This window comes from Mercenaria mercenaria, chromosome 17 (genome assembly GCF_021730395.1).
Source record: "Mercenaria mercenaria strain notata chromosome 17, MADL_Memer_1, whole genome shotgun sequence".
NCBI lineage: Eukaryota > Metazoa > Mollusca > Bivalvia > Venerida > Veneridae > Mercenaria > Mercenaria mercenaria.
In genome coordinates, this window is record NC_069377.1 from 4,434,099 (window position 1) to 4,448,331 (window position 14,233).

General features: G+C 36.2%; 1 protein-coding gene across 3 annotated transcripts in view; it reads left to right on the forward strand.

Annotated features, from left to right (window-relative positions):
- The window catches only part of LOC123536196 (RNA-binding protein 1-like), a 35,205-nt gene continuing 20,972 nt past the window's right edge, over positions 1 to 14,233 (forward strand). The window contains exons 1-3 of one of the 3 annotated variants that reach the window (XM_045319159.2): positions 1 to 51; positions 12,700 to 12,928; positions 13,830 to 13,961. In XM_045319159.2, the coding sequence (XP_045175094.1) occupies positions 12,720 to 12,928; positions 13,830 to 13,961 (341 nt within the window). In that variant the 5' untranslated portion in view covers positions 1 to 51; positions 12,700 to 12,719. Of the gene's footprint in view, positions 144 to 12,699; positions 12,929 to 13,829; positions 13,962 to 14,233 lie in introns of those variants that run through there. The other 2 variants (XM_045319160.2, XM_045319158.2) reach the window with 2 other exon arrangements.

Here is a 14,233-nt window from a genome sequence, read left to right on the forward strand (position 1 = left end):
TTTAGAAACTTTGAGTTCGTTTACACCTGCCGGAAAGAAAGGACGAACGTGGTAAAATAAAGTTCCAAATTTATTGTGAAAAGCATGTTTTCAGCAGAGCTTAAGTGCTATTTTCATTGCCACAGTGATAAAGAACATAATCAGTTGCGTTTTATTTTCCATAACTGCTGAAATTAGCTGTAGCAATGTTAAGAATGTACTGAAAACTTAAGTGATATTTTATCGACTGTTCGTCCCTAATATCATTTGAACCTCATTTCGACTCGAGAGTTTTTGTGATATATTCGGCCAAATTTCCTTCACTAAAAATATGTTTTTCGACTAAATTCATACCCCATCGCCCTAAGATTTTTTACACTTTTATTTTGAACAATTCTTAACAGTTGCATCCTTGTCACCAACATCGCCTTCATCCAAAAAAATTAGGGTAGGTACAGGGCTTTTCATCCTTATATAACAGAGGCCGATATTCGGCTACTTCCCAATCCAAAAATATAGTAATTTTTCCCAACTGTGGCAGAGACACTTCCCAAAATGCAAGGTAAAATTTCCCAAAATTAGGCTAGCAGATGATTATGATTTTGTTTACATTCATTATTTCCGGAGGAAGCGTTTGTCTGGTATCGATTTTTTTGTTTTCCTATAGCACATTGACCACGTGTTACGCATAACCAGTCTAATCCGTTATGTTCCGTGTCCCGGATTTTAGATTTTAGTCCGTGTTTCAGGGGAGATAAATTAATTCGTATTTCGGTGTTTACTTCCGGTTTATCGTTTTCTAAAAAACATGTCACATAACGGAAAGTATTACAACAAAACAATCAAACGTGCGGCAATATCAGAAAATCAGAGGTCACTATTCGACTGCGGGGTGAAACAACGTAAGTTAGAGGAGGGTACCAGTGATAATATCACCGAGGCGGTCCCAACTAGTATCGATACTACTATTTCCACTGTTTCTGCTTGCCCCAAGTGACACAGAACTGAATATGTTGGTTGATAATTTCAAAAATACAAAACAAAGAGACATGGATTGTGATCATTGGTTTTGTGAAATGTGAAATCAAAATTCAAAATAAAGTGCTGTATTACAGTAAAAGTTAAATTTCAGTTGAAAAATACTTATTGCTGTTCAAATTTATACCCTAGTACCTATATTTCCACGAATAGCTTTTTTCCCAAAATAGACAATTATCGCGCATAAATTTCCCAATTTGAAAGGCCTGGGCCTCTTCCCAATTTCCTGATGAAAAGCCCTGAGGTAGGTCGGAAAAACTGGTTTTTTTTTCATTTTTTTAGCTCGACTATTCATAGAATAGTAGAGCTATTGGACTCGCCCATGCGTCGGCGTCCGCATCTGCGTCCGCGTCCCGATTTGGTTAAGTTTTTGTATGTAAGCTGGTATCTCAGCAACTACTTGTGGGAATGCATTGAAACTTCACACACTTATTCACTGTGATAAACTGACTTACATTGCACAGGTTCCATAACTCTATTTTGCTTTTTTACAAAATTATGCCCCTTTTTAGCTCACCTGAGCAATGCTCAGGTGAGTTTTTCTGATCGCTCGATGTCCGGCGTCCGTCGTCTGTCGTCTGTCGTCCGTCGTCTGTCAACATTTAGCTTGTGTATGCGATAGAGGCTGTATTTTTCAATTAATCTTCATGAATATTGGTCAGAATGATAACCTTGATGAAATCTAGGCCGAGTTCGAAAATGGGTCATCTCGGGTCAAAAACTAGGTCACTAGGTCAAATCAAAGAAAAACCTTGTGTATGCGATAGAGGCTGTATTTTTCATTTAATCTTCATGAATATTGGTCAGAATGATAACTTTGATGAAATCTAGGCCGAGTTCGAAAATGGGTCATCTCGGGTCAAAAACTAGGTCACTAGGTCAAATCAAAGAAAAACCTTGTGTATGCGATAGAGGCGGTATTTTTCAATTAATCTTCATGAATATTGGTCAGAATGATAACCTTGATGAAATCTAGGCCGAGTTCGAAAATGGGTCATCTTGGGTCAAAAACTAGGTCACTAGGTCAAATCAAAGAAAAACCTTGTGTATGCAATAGAGGCTGTATTTTTCAATTAATCTTCATGAATATTGGTCAGAATGATAGACTTGATGAAATCTAGGCCGAGTTCGAAAATGGGTCATCTCGGGTCAAAAACTAGGTCACTTGGTCAAATCAAAGAAAAACCTTGTGTATGCGATAGAGGCGGTATTTTTCAATTGATCTTCATGAATTTTGGTCAAAATGATAACCTTGATAAAATCTAGGCCGAGTTCGAAAATGGGTCATCTCGGGTCAAAAACTAGGCCACTAGGTCATATCACGTAAAAACCTTGTGTATGCGATAGAGGCTGTATTTTTCATTTAATCTTCATGAATTTTGGTCAGAATGATTACCTTGATGAAATTTAGACCAAATTCGAAAATGGGTCATCTGGGGTCAAAAACTAGGTCACTAGGTCAAATCAAAGAAAAACCTTGTGTATGCAATAGAGGCTGTATTTTTCAACTGATCTTCATGAAATTTAGCCAGAATGATTACCTTGATAAAATCTAGGCCGAGTTCGAAAATGGGTCATCTGGGGTCAAAAACTAGGTCATTAGGTCAAATCGAAGAAAAACATTGTGTATGCAATAGAGGATGTATTTTTCAATTGATCTTCATGAAATTTGGTCAGAGTGATTGCCTTGATGAAATCTAGGTCGATTTTGAATATGGGTTATCTGAGGTCAAAAACTAGGTCACTAGGTCAAATTAAAGAAAAATCTTGTGTATGCGATAGAGACTGTTTTTTTCAATTGATTTTTATGAAATTTGGTCAGGTTGATTGCTTTAATGAAATCTAGGTCGCATTTGAATATGGGTCATCTGAGGTCAAAAACTAGGTCAGTTGGTCAAATGAAAGAAAATACTTCTGTATGTGATAGAGGCTGTATTTTTCAGTTGATCTTCATGAATTGGTCAAATGATTGCCTTGATAAAATCTAGGTCGAGTTTGAACATGGGTCATCTAGGGTCAAAAACTAGGTCATATCTAAGAAAATGCTTGTTTTATCGCAAGAGACCAATTTTTTGGTCCAATCTTAATGAAAATTGGTCAGAATATTTGTTTCCATGAAATCACTAGGTCAAACATGTTTTACACTGTTATGGAGTGTTTCTTAGGTGAGCGACCTAGGGCCATCTTGGCCCTCTTGTTTGACTTAGAAATTTTTGGTTAAGGTTTTGTATGTAAGCTGGTATCTCAGTAACCACTTGTGGGAATGGATTGAAATTTCACACACTTGTTTACTGTGATAAACTGACTTACATTGCACAGGTTCCATAACTCTATTTTGTTTTTTTACAAAATTATGCCCCTTTTTCGACTTAGAATTTTTTGGTTAAGGTTTTGCATGTAAGCTGGTATCTCAGTACTCACTAATTGGAATGGATTGAAACTTCACACACTTGTTCACTGTCATGATCTGACATGCATAAAGCAGGTCCCATAACTTTATTTTGCTTTTTTTACAAAATTATGCCCCTTTTGCAACATAGAATTTTTTGGTTAAGTTTTTGTATGTAAGCTGGTATCTCAGTATCCACTAATGGGAAAGGAGTGAAACTTCACACACTTGTTCACTGTCATGATATGACATGCATTGCAAAGGGTCAATAACTCAACTTTGCATTTTACAAAATTATGCCCCTTTTTTAAACTTAGGAGTTTTTAGCTCGACTATTCGAAGAATAGTCTAGCTATTCTACTCACCCTGGCGTCGGCGTCGGCGTCGGCGTCACACCTTGGTTAAGTTTTTGCATGCAAGTACATACAGCTATCATTTAAAGGCATATAGCTTTGAAACTTATTTATTCTTTTTCTAGGTCAATTACCAACCTCTCTGGGTCAAGTCCCATAACTCTGACATGTATTTTGAGCAAATTATGCCCCCTTTTGGACTTAGAAAATTTTGGTTAAAGTTTTACATGCAAGTTACTATCTCCAAAACTAATGCAGATATTGAATTGAAACTTTACATGTGTCTTCGGGGTTATAAAACTAGTTGATAGCACCAAGTCCCATAACTCTGACCTTCATTTTGGCCAAATTATGCCCCCTTTTGGACTTAGAAAATTCTGGTTAAAGTTTTGCGTGCAAGTACATACAGCTATTACTAAAGGCATATAGATTTGAAACTTATTTTTTCTTTTTCTAGATCAATTACCTACCTCACTGGGTCAAGCCCATAACTCTGACATGTATTTTGGCCAAATTATGCCCCCTTTTGGACTTAGAAAATTCTGGTTAAAGTTTTGCGTGCAAGTACATACAGCTATTACTAAAAGGCATATAGATTTGAAACTTATTTTTTCTTTTTCTAGATCAATTACCTACCTCACTGGGTCAAGTCCCTTAACTCTGACATGTATTTTGAGCAAATTATGCCCCCTTTTGGACTTAGAAAATTCTGGTTAAAGTTTTACATGCAAGTTACTATCTCCAAAACTAATGCAGATATTGAATTGAAACTTCACATGTGTCTTCGGGGTTATAAAACTAGTTGATAGCACCAAGTCCCATAACTCTGACCTTCATTTTGGCCAAATTATGCCCCCTTTTGGACTTAGAAAATTCTGGTTAAAGTTTTGCGTGCAAGTACATACAGCTATTACTAAAAGGCATATAGATTTGAAACTTATTTTTTCTTTTTCTAGATCAATTACCTACCTCACTGGGTCAAGCCCCATAACTCTGACATGTATTTTGGCCAAATTATGCCCCCTTTTGGACTTAGAAAATTCTGGTTAAAGTTTTGCGTGCAAGTACATACAGCTATTACTAAAAGGCATATAGATTTGAAACTTATTTTTTCTTTTTCTAGGTCAATTACCTACCTCACTGGGTCAAGTTCCATAACTCTGACACGTATTTTGGGCAAATTATACCCCCTTTTGGACTTAGAAAATTCTGGTTAAAGTTTTACATGCAAGTAACTATCTCCAAAACTACTACAGATATTAAATTGAAACTTCACATGTGTCTTCGGGGTTATAAAACTAGTTGATAGCACCAAGTCCCATAACTCTGACATGTATTTTGGGCAAATTATGCCCCCTTTTGGACTTAGAAAATCCTGGTTAAAGTTTTGCGTGCAAGTACATACGGCTATTACCAAAAGGCATATAGCTTTGAAACTTATTTATTCTTTTTCAAGGTCAATTACCAACCTCACTGGGTCAAGTTCCATAACTCTTAACATGTATTTTGAGCAAATTATGCCCCCTTTTGGACTTAGAAAATTCTGGTTAAAGTTTAACATGCAAGTTACTATCCCCAAAACTAATGCAGATTTTGAATTGAAACTTAACATGTTTCTTTGGGGTTATAAAACTAGTTGATAACATCAAGTCCCATAACTCTGATATGTATTTTGGTCAAATTATGTCCCCTTTCGAACTTAAAACTCTTTTGATATTTAACATTTTGGGTAATAATTTCCTGCTTCTGTGACAATATTTCGAATAGTCGAGCTTGGCTGTCTTACGGACAGCTCTTGTTGCTTAAATTCTTATATGTAAGCTGGTATCTCAGTACCAACTAATGGGAATGGATTGAAACTTCACACACTTGTCCACTGTCATGAGCTGATAAGCACTACGCAGGTTCCATAACCCTATTTTGCTTTTTTTAAATTATGCCCCTTTTTCGACTTTCGTATTCATTTAATCGACAAGGCTGTTGAATAGTCGAGCGTTGCTGTCCTCCGACAGCTCTTGTTTTATTAAGGGAGACTTTTCGGAAATTACTTTTGTGTCAAAAAATGAATACAAATAGGGGGATTATGCCTCTAGAGCATCATTAAGTTGATTTATAACATCACTGTCCATGTTTAAAGGATAAAAACTACAGTTTTGCAACTTTTTGTCAAAAAGTTGAAAAAAATGTTCTCCAAGGCCATAAAAACATTTAGAGTCGGGCCAAAAATTTAGGGTAGGTCGGGATACCTGAAACAAACAATTTTTTTTTTTTACGCCTTAGAATTACAGATTGACCACCGCCAGTCTTTAAAGATACTGAGACTGGGGCTAGATTTGACATAAGCAAGATAAGTTGGTAGGGAGTTCCAGAGTCAGATGGTCCTTTGGAAGTAAGAGTTTGAGAAGTACTGAGTGTGAGACATGGGGATTAAGTAATTTAGGCAGGCCTTTTTTATGCTGATTTTAGGGCCGAAATTCGGCCCCATTCCCCAATCTAAAAAGTATACTTTTTTCCCCACCTTGGCCAAAAATTCCCCATGCAAAAGAAAATGAAATTAGTTTTGATTTTCAGTCCTGATTCTAACAACTTTTCAGCAAATATATTCCTCCAAACAATGATTTCGCGACGTAAATTTCCCCTCCAAAAGGGACCTGGTACCCTTCCCCAAATTAACAAAAAAAGGGCTGAATTTAGGTTTCTAGTTGGAAAACTGTCTGGGTGCTTATTTTATAAAACATTACTAATGAATTGTGTAACCTTCTGTATGGGAGTGTATTCCATTCTAATGTTTTCAACATTTATGTAACACTATTGGTGTAACTGTAGTCTTACATGACGTACCCAGCAGCTGACATTTGAACATTTTGTTTTTTTGCCAAGGATGCCAGATGCTTGAACAGTACTCCAGTTGAGGGCGGACATAGGTGTTATAGGCAGCAATTTCGACCTTTTTATTGTCAGTTTTGACATTTCGTTGTATGAAGCAAAGAGTGGAGGTTGCTTTGGAAGTAATATTGTCAATATGTTTGGACCATTTTAGATCTTTGGAAATGGTTATGCCAACTGCCTCACAAGTTTTTAACTCTTATATGTTGTGAAGTTCGTAGGGGTACCGTAGACCACATGATTTTTCTTTCTAAAGATTCTAAGGACTTCACACTTGTCCGGGTTGAACTCCATGGACCATGTCTTCTCCCAGGTTTCTAAGCTAATGAGGTCTTGTTGCAGAGATTGCCCCCATAGTAGTTCTGGCTACCATAACTTAACAGCTATTTTTCCTTGAATTTTCAAATTAACTAGGCGTTTTGACGCATGAAAATCGGTTTCTTTTCTTTGGAGTTGTACATTAGAACATCTCCTGTGCAGTTTTTATATATTCACTCAAAATTGAAGGCAATACGGCCGAAGTGAAATGTGACCTACATTTTGTATCAGCTAGCTTTAAGCAATAAATAGAAAAAAAATCATTAACAAAATGGTTTAATAATGACTTACCACTTCGTTTCTATTGTAAATTGTTCATAATTTTATAATTAGCAATAGCGATTGCTGATTTTCAATATGGCATCAGCTTCAGTCTATTAGCGATCAGTGATTTTTTTACTTTTTTGGCAACAGCCCATGCCTTTTCAATTGGGAATTTTTAGCGCGATAAACTTCAAAATTGGGAAAAATTAACAAACCTTAATAAAGAAATCGTTTTGAAAAGTTTTATTTTAAGGTAAATTTATTTCATTCAAATATGCACTGAGGTTGAACAGACAGGACAGACAGGTTATTTTCTGATGTCACAGGATCTGATGGCTCAGATAGCTTAGGGTGACCATGAGCTTCTGTTGATTTCTGAGGGTCATTTTGTGGGGACTCAGATTTTTTGGGCAGATCACTTCGCTTTTCTGACGTTTGATTTGAATTCAATTTCTCTTTAACTTTTCCAAAAGATGTTCGCATGTCCGGAGTACCGATGGTGTGTTTAAGTTTCATTTTCTTATTATAATATTTGGAATTATGCGACATTTTTCGATAATTTAGGTAAGTTTCTGACCATTTTTTTCCGACTCATTTTGACGCTTGAAAAAGCGTTAAGCCACCGTGATGAAAGTCATACTAAATGCCGTAATATGCCGTTACCCGTTTTATGTAAACAACGCGCTTCGAGTCTGCAACAAAATTCTGCGAATAAACCATAATTAGAGTCGGAATTTTTATGATTATTTGCATCATTTTAGTTCAACTTTCACAAGAAATCAATCTCATTGGGAAAAATCATCTCGTTTTGGGGAATTTTTAAGCATTTTTTGGGAATTTTGACCATTTTTGTCAGTTGGGAAGACGCCGAATTTCGGAGTCAAATCGGCGCAAAAAAATCACTGGCGATTTACGGTCGCCATGTTGAATTTACTGTATGCGGACTGGAGCGCAGTACTCGTTGTGTTTGAACAGGGATGCGAATGCTTTAAAGTTAGTTCCGAAATATGAATCATATATCAAATTAAAGTTTAGACTTTTCAGATTTTTTTGGTATGCGAATCATTTTTGTCTGATGAATATTAAGACCACCAAGCATGATCAACTTCGAGGAATTATTTCTTTGCGTGGGAATGGGTTACAACAGTGATTCGCACACTAAAATAAAGGTTATCCAATCAGCTTTCAGAATATGTATGATTCATGAATATTTATGAGGTAGGCTGTACTCGGCAATTAGAAATAAACAAGTAGGTGTCAAAAGAAGCAATCTGCATCTTCAGTAAACAAAGGGTCATAAAAACTACATGGTGTCTGCTTTTATAGGGTCCACATGTTCTAATTGTATATATCTCAATCAACTTAATTATACACCAAACTAGAGAATTTTATCAGCTTTCTAAACCTGTTTTTTGATTATGAGATAAATTAACAAATAAAATTTTTACAGGGAAAAAAGTACACTAGGTATTGAAAATTGATAAAATTCCAGACTGATAAGCAGTAGATATGTGGCTTATCAGGGTTGCTACTTAACTGACCCTGTTTATTTGATGAAAAGGTTATAAAACAAGCAATTTATTAATTACTTTTAACTATTATTTCAAATAAAACAGATTAATTATGAACTCTTAACATTTATTGTTTTTCTTAAGTTTTGAAACATCACTATGCCGCTGTCAAAATTTTAAGTCATTTTAAATGGTTATTTACTTAAGAAAAACGATATTTGAAATTGAATACGAAAATATGAAATTGTTACTATGTCAAAACTTTTTAAATTTTGAAAATCTATAAATGAGCGAAAAAGTTATTAAAAATTCCGATCCTATACACAAACGATGTAAACACAGATTGTTTTGTCCACCATCAGATAAGTAGATGTTAATGCATGACAACACAACGATCTTTCCTATTTTTCTATTGGATGTACACACGTATTGAGAGTACAATATACTGACTAAAGGTTAGGGTAATGTTTAACCTTTAGCCTGCTGCCGGCAAATGATGCTGCCTTTGTGACCAGTGCAGACCAAGATCAGCCTGCACATCCATGCAGTCTGATCATGGTCTGCACTGTTTGCCATTCAGTCAGTAAATTTTCAGTAAAAACCCCTGTGAATAATAAGTGGTACTACCCAAATTGAATAATGGATCAGTCCATTTTAGATATAAAGTAGGGTAAGGGTTAACAATGGTGTAGTTGTGTTCATTCAATGCATGCTTACACTCGATGCGGCTGCCCGCCCTAAAGCTCTGTAGGAAGAGCGTTGGTCTACGGATCGCGGGGTCATGAGTTCAGTCCTCTGGCGGGGCGTATGTTCCCGTGACTATTTGATAAACGACATTGTGTCTTAAATCATTAGTCCTCCACAACTGATACATATGGGGAAGTTGGCAGTTACTTGCGGAGAACAGGTTTATACTTGTACAAAATCAGGAACACTGGTTAGGTTAACTGCCTGTCGTTACATGACTGAAATACTGTTGAAAAACGGCATTAAACCCCAAAATTGAAATACACTTGAAGCGGGAGAATTAATCTCACCAATGTTGTATTTTTAGTAAAAAAAAACGTCTAGTATAGGACTAACATGAGATAACCTGGCTTCTGGTTACTTGAAAGTATGGAATCACTTCACTTAAGTCTCGATATTTGTACCTAGTGTAACTTACGCAGTACTCGGGCATTTAGAAAAGGGTTATGACTTTTTGATGGCAACAATAAAATATTAGATTAATAAAGCCGTACTGATAAGTGGAACTACACATGCAGCTATGTACAGTGCGCCAAAGCTATGGAGGACAATAATGTCAGTTGAATTTGCACCATAATTTGTATTACTTATAATGCATCTTGATAGAAATAGTTCAAAGCCCAATAATTATTTAGTACATGTGAAATTCATAAATCATAAGTCATCTGAAAGAACAGCTCTGTTTACTTGCAGTCAGTGCAACAAATATTCAGTTGTAATGCACTTCTTGCATTTTTTTCATACCTCTGTGGTAATTAAAATCTAATAAATAAGGGGACACCTCTGACAGAGGAAATCTTTAGAACATTAAAAATGGCTTGACATTCTGGAGTGCTCATACAGTGTAAAATTTATGCAAATTTAAGTACAATACATGTAAAAAATATTTGAAGCCACTGGTAAAAGATGACACACTGGAAAATAGTGGAAAAAATGTTTGAGATTAAAATAAAACATTCTGTATTAAAAGGATATACACCAAGATTTAACCATCAATGAACACTTTTTTTTTAAAGGTAGATCTTGAACATACAATTTTATGTGCATGAATATAATGATGACCTGGTATGGATCCTAGCTATTGAAGAGCTTCCACCAAGCTTGCATTGATGGCAAAGTTGAAGACTCTTAACAGGGTTTTAAAATTTTAGTAACAGCCTATTTGCCATGTTAATAGGAAATTTTAATATCAAAAATACAATGGTTGTTGGGGGGCAGTTAGACTAAGATCTGTCAGTGATAAAGTTGGTATGAGAACCATGCCATAACTGTTATCCATGGCCTATATGTATGACATGTCATGGGAGATGGAGCTGTTGTCACTTGCAAATATGTTATTAAATCAGAAAATCATGAAAATATGAGCCACTCCATGAGAAAATCAACATAGTGGCTTTGCGGCCAGCATGGATTTAGACCAGCCTGCACATCCGCACAATCTGGTCAGGATCCATGCTGTTCGCTAACGGTTTCTCTAATTGCAATAGGCTTTGAAAGCGAATAGCATGGATCCTGACCAGACTGCACGGATGCGCAGGCTGGTCTGGATCCATGCTGGTCGCAAAGCCACTACCGTATTTTGGTGTGTATAGGTCGCGGTAATGTATAGTCCGCATCTAATTTTTGCTCTGGAAATGGTCGGAAAATTTAACTTCCAGCGTATAAGTCGCAGTTAAATTTCGGATTTTTTCCCCAGCAATATTTAATATTTACCGGCAAAAAAGTTATGGCGGCGGCCATATTGATGCCGCGGACTGAATTATTATCAGAACCTGATTGGTGGAAATCAAACAGTGTTATTTTCGTTCCCAACTGTTTCGTACCAACAGTAGTATTGGTAACAGACTACATCAAAGAAAAGCCACTTTTTGGCACTAATTGGCAGCAGACGGTTTGCGTTTACATTCTGTTATCATGCAAGTTTAAGTGTGAATTGTTTGCACGGCAATTATAACACCTTTCCTTGTCATGTAATTAACCGCGTTCTTTTGATTCTGAGTAAAAAGATTAACAAAATATCTCTGTTTGGATTTTTTTCTTTTATTTAAAAATCAAAAGTAAAAAATTATCTTTCAAATTTTTTAATACGCTAAGAATTAGTATATGGAGGACGGATCTGTCCGGATTTTATCCAACCCGGAGTACATGTCAATGGCGTCCAGTAAAACGAAAGTAGAAACAAACGTAATTCAGGCTGCAAAAACATCTTTGAATTAAAGTCATTCATAATTTTAATAGTCTGTATGGGTTATTTACGATATATTTAACCGCTATTGGCTGAAAAGCCGCCAATATTGATATTTTTTATCCATTTTGTTCGTTCGTAACAGATGCAAGTAATTTTGCGAGAGCTACGGTCAGAAAATTGGCCCGAAAAAAAAAACTGCTGGCAATGTTCTGTCGTACAGGTCGCAGGAACTTTTTCAGGCAGCAAAATGGGTAGAAAAAGTGCGACCTATACACACCAAAATACGGTATGTTGGTTTTCTTATGGCGTGGCTCAATTATGGTTTAAATGAAGAGGGCTTTATCTGCTATGTGTGAAAAGGATGCAGTGTCTCTATAATAACTCTTTGTTTATAATGCAATAAAGTAATAAGAATCACTTTCTTACATTGTGTAAGTTTTATTTACCTCTTTTTATTGACCATGTTGACAATAAAAATGTTTTGAAATTCTAACTGTGGCAGTGTTATTTCATTGACCTTAAATGTGGTTTTAACCTGAAACAAATAATGTCATATTTCCTTGATGTTGAGTACATTAGAGTACAATGTAATTTATATTTTCTACTGTTACTTCACCGTTAAAATTCTCAGAAAGCTTATGTTGAAGCCGGTTTCCTCGAATATCTCCGTAACAAAGTTACCATTTTCCTGCTTGTCTTCCTCTTAACTTTTACCAACCTGCTAGCCTACAATCGCAGATTATTTGCAGATGTACAAAGCGATATTATATATTACCTGTTTCATCTCCGTGTATAAAACCGGTGTTGAGTATTTACTATCATGTAAGAATTTCACAGGTTAACACCACAATTGAAGACAATGCATTTAACACCACTACTCATCTAGGTCGGCATAAAATGCAGATCTTTAAAGTTATACAAGCAGCTCTTTCTCAGTTGATATCTTCAGATGAGTTGTATAGCTTGAATGGGAACACTACTGTATTTTATGTTAATTTTAAACTGAAGTGTGTCAAACATTTTCAGATCTTAAATTGACCTCAGAGATGTCAGCCCCAAGAGACTGGAGTTTAGACTGCAAGGTGTACGTGGGTGAGATCGGGTATGGTGCAGCCAAACAAGAACTTGAAGACATCTTCTCAGAATATGGTCCATTAAAAAATGTTTGGGTGGCCAGAAATCCACCAGGATTCGCCTTTGTCGAGTTTGAAGACCATCGTGATGCTAGGGATGCTTGTAGTGCTTTGGACGGAACGTAAGATGTTCAGCCATGTTTTTTTTTCAGTGAATTTATAATATTATGGGAGGCCTTTTATATGCTTCAGAAATTAAATTTAGCCAATCAAACTTAAGTTGCTAACTTGCTACAAACTAATATTTCTTAGTAAAAAGAAAAGGGGCCTTGGTGGCTGAGTGGTTAAGGTCGCTGACTTCAAATCTCTTACCCTCACTGATGTGGATTCGAAGCTCATTCTGGGCGTTGAAATCTACATACATGTGAGGAAGCCATCCAGCCGGCTTATGGAAGTTCGGTGGTTCTACCCAGGTGCTCGCTCATTATGGAATAATGCACAGAGGGGTCTTCCTTCACCATCAAAGAAATTAATAAAAGAGTAGGAATTGGCTCAGGGCACGTATGGAGCACGCAATGATACTTGTCTGAGTGTAATGTTTGACCAAAATCCAATGAGAATTGAGCCAGGCAGAAGTCTAATACCAGAACAGCCAAAAATGGAAGTTAAATTTATTGTTTGCAGTGCTACAGTCCATCCCATTCAGTTATACAATGTAGTACTGAATTATGATTACTGTTCATAGTCAGGATTTTCATGCTTTTTCAGTGACAATTTAAGGTTAAAAGGTAGGACTGGAGCAGGTCTTTAATAATGAATTGCAGGACAAGCACAAATTGTCTAAGGACTAGTTAAAATTCTTCTAATTTCTAGACAGCTTGTTTTGTAGGACGACTTGCTTTCACAGAATTTGTTGAGCCATGTTTATATTAGCGTTAGTGTTTGGGCCTTGGTTATCAGTGTTAATGGATTTTAGTATATGGTTGCCTCTTTTGGAAATTTTGCTTATAGGTATTTAAAAAATTTTCATTCTAATATGCATATTCAGTATAATTAAGTTTGTCGTTTTGTTTTTGTTCATAGGAGAATTAATGGAAGGAGGGCACGTGTGGAAATGTCTAGTGGCAAGTCCCGTTGGGGAAGTCGTGGACCTCCTCGTAGAGGTGGTGGGGGATTCCGAGGTGGAAGAGACAACTATAGGCCACGTAGATCTAGGTAAGATACAATAGGTAACATTCTCCTATCAAAACAAGCTAAATGTACCTGCTTCATCTTTTTTACCCAAGGAATATGTTTCCCCCAAGCTGTTTGCTACGGCCAAAAAAAATTGTTTCCGGTATCATGCTAAAAAAAATAGGGTAGATACTGATAGGCTGGTAAAAAATTTTGGGGAATTTTTTCTTTACTATTAAGTTTGACATTTCGGAAATTATTATTGTGTCAAGAAATGAATGCAAATAAGGGGTTTATGCCTATAGAGCACAAGT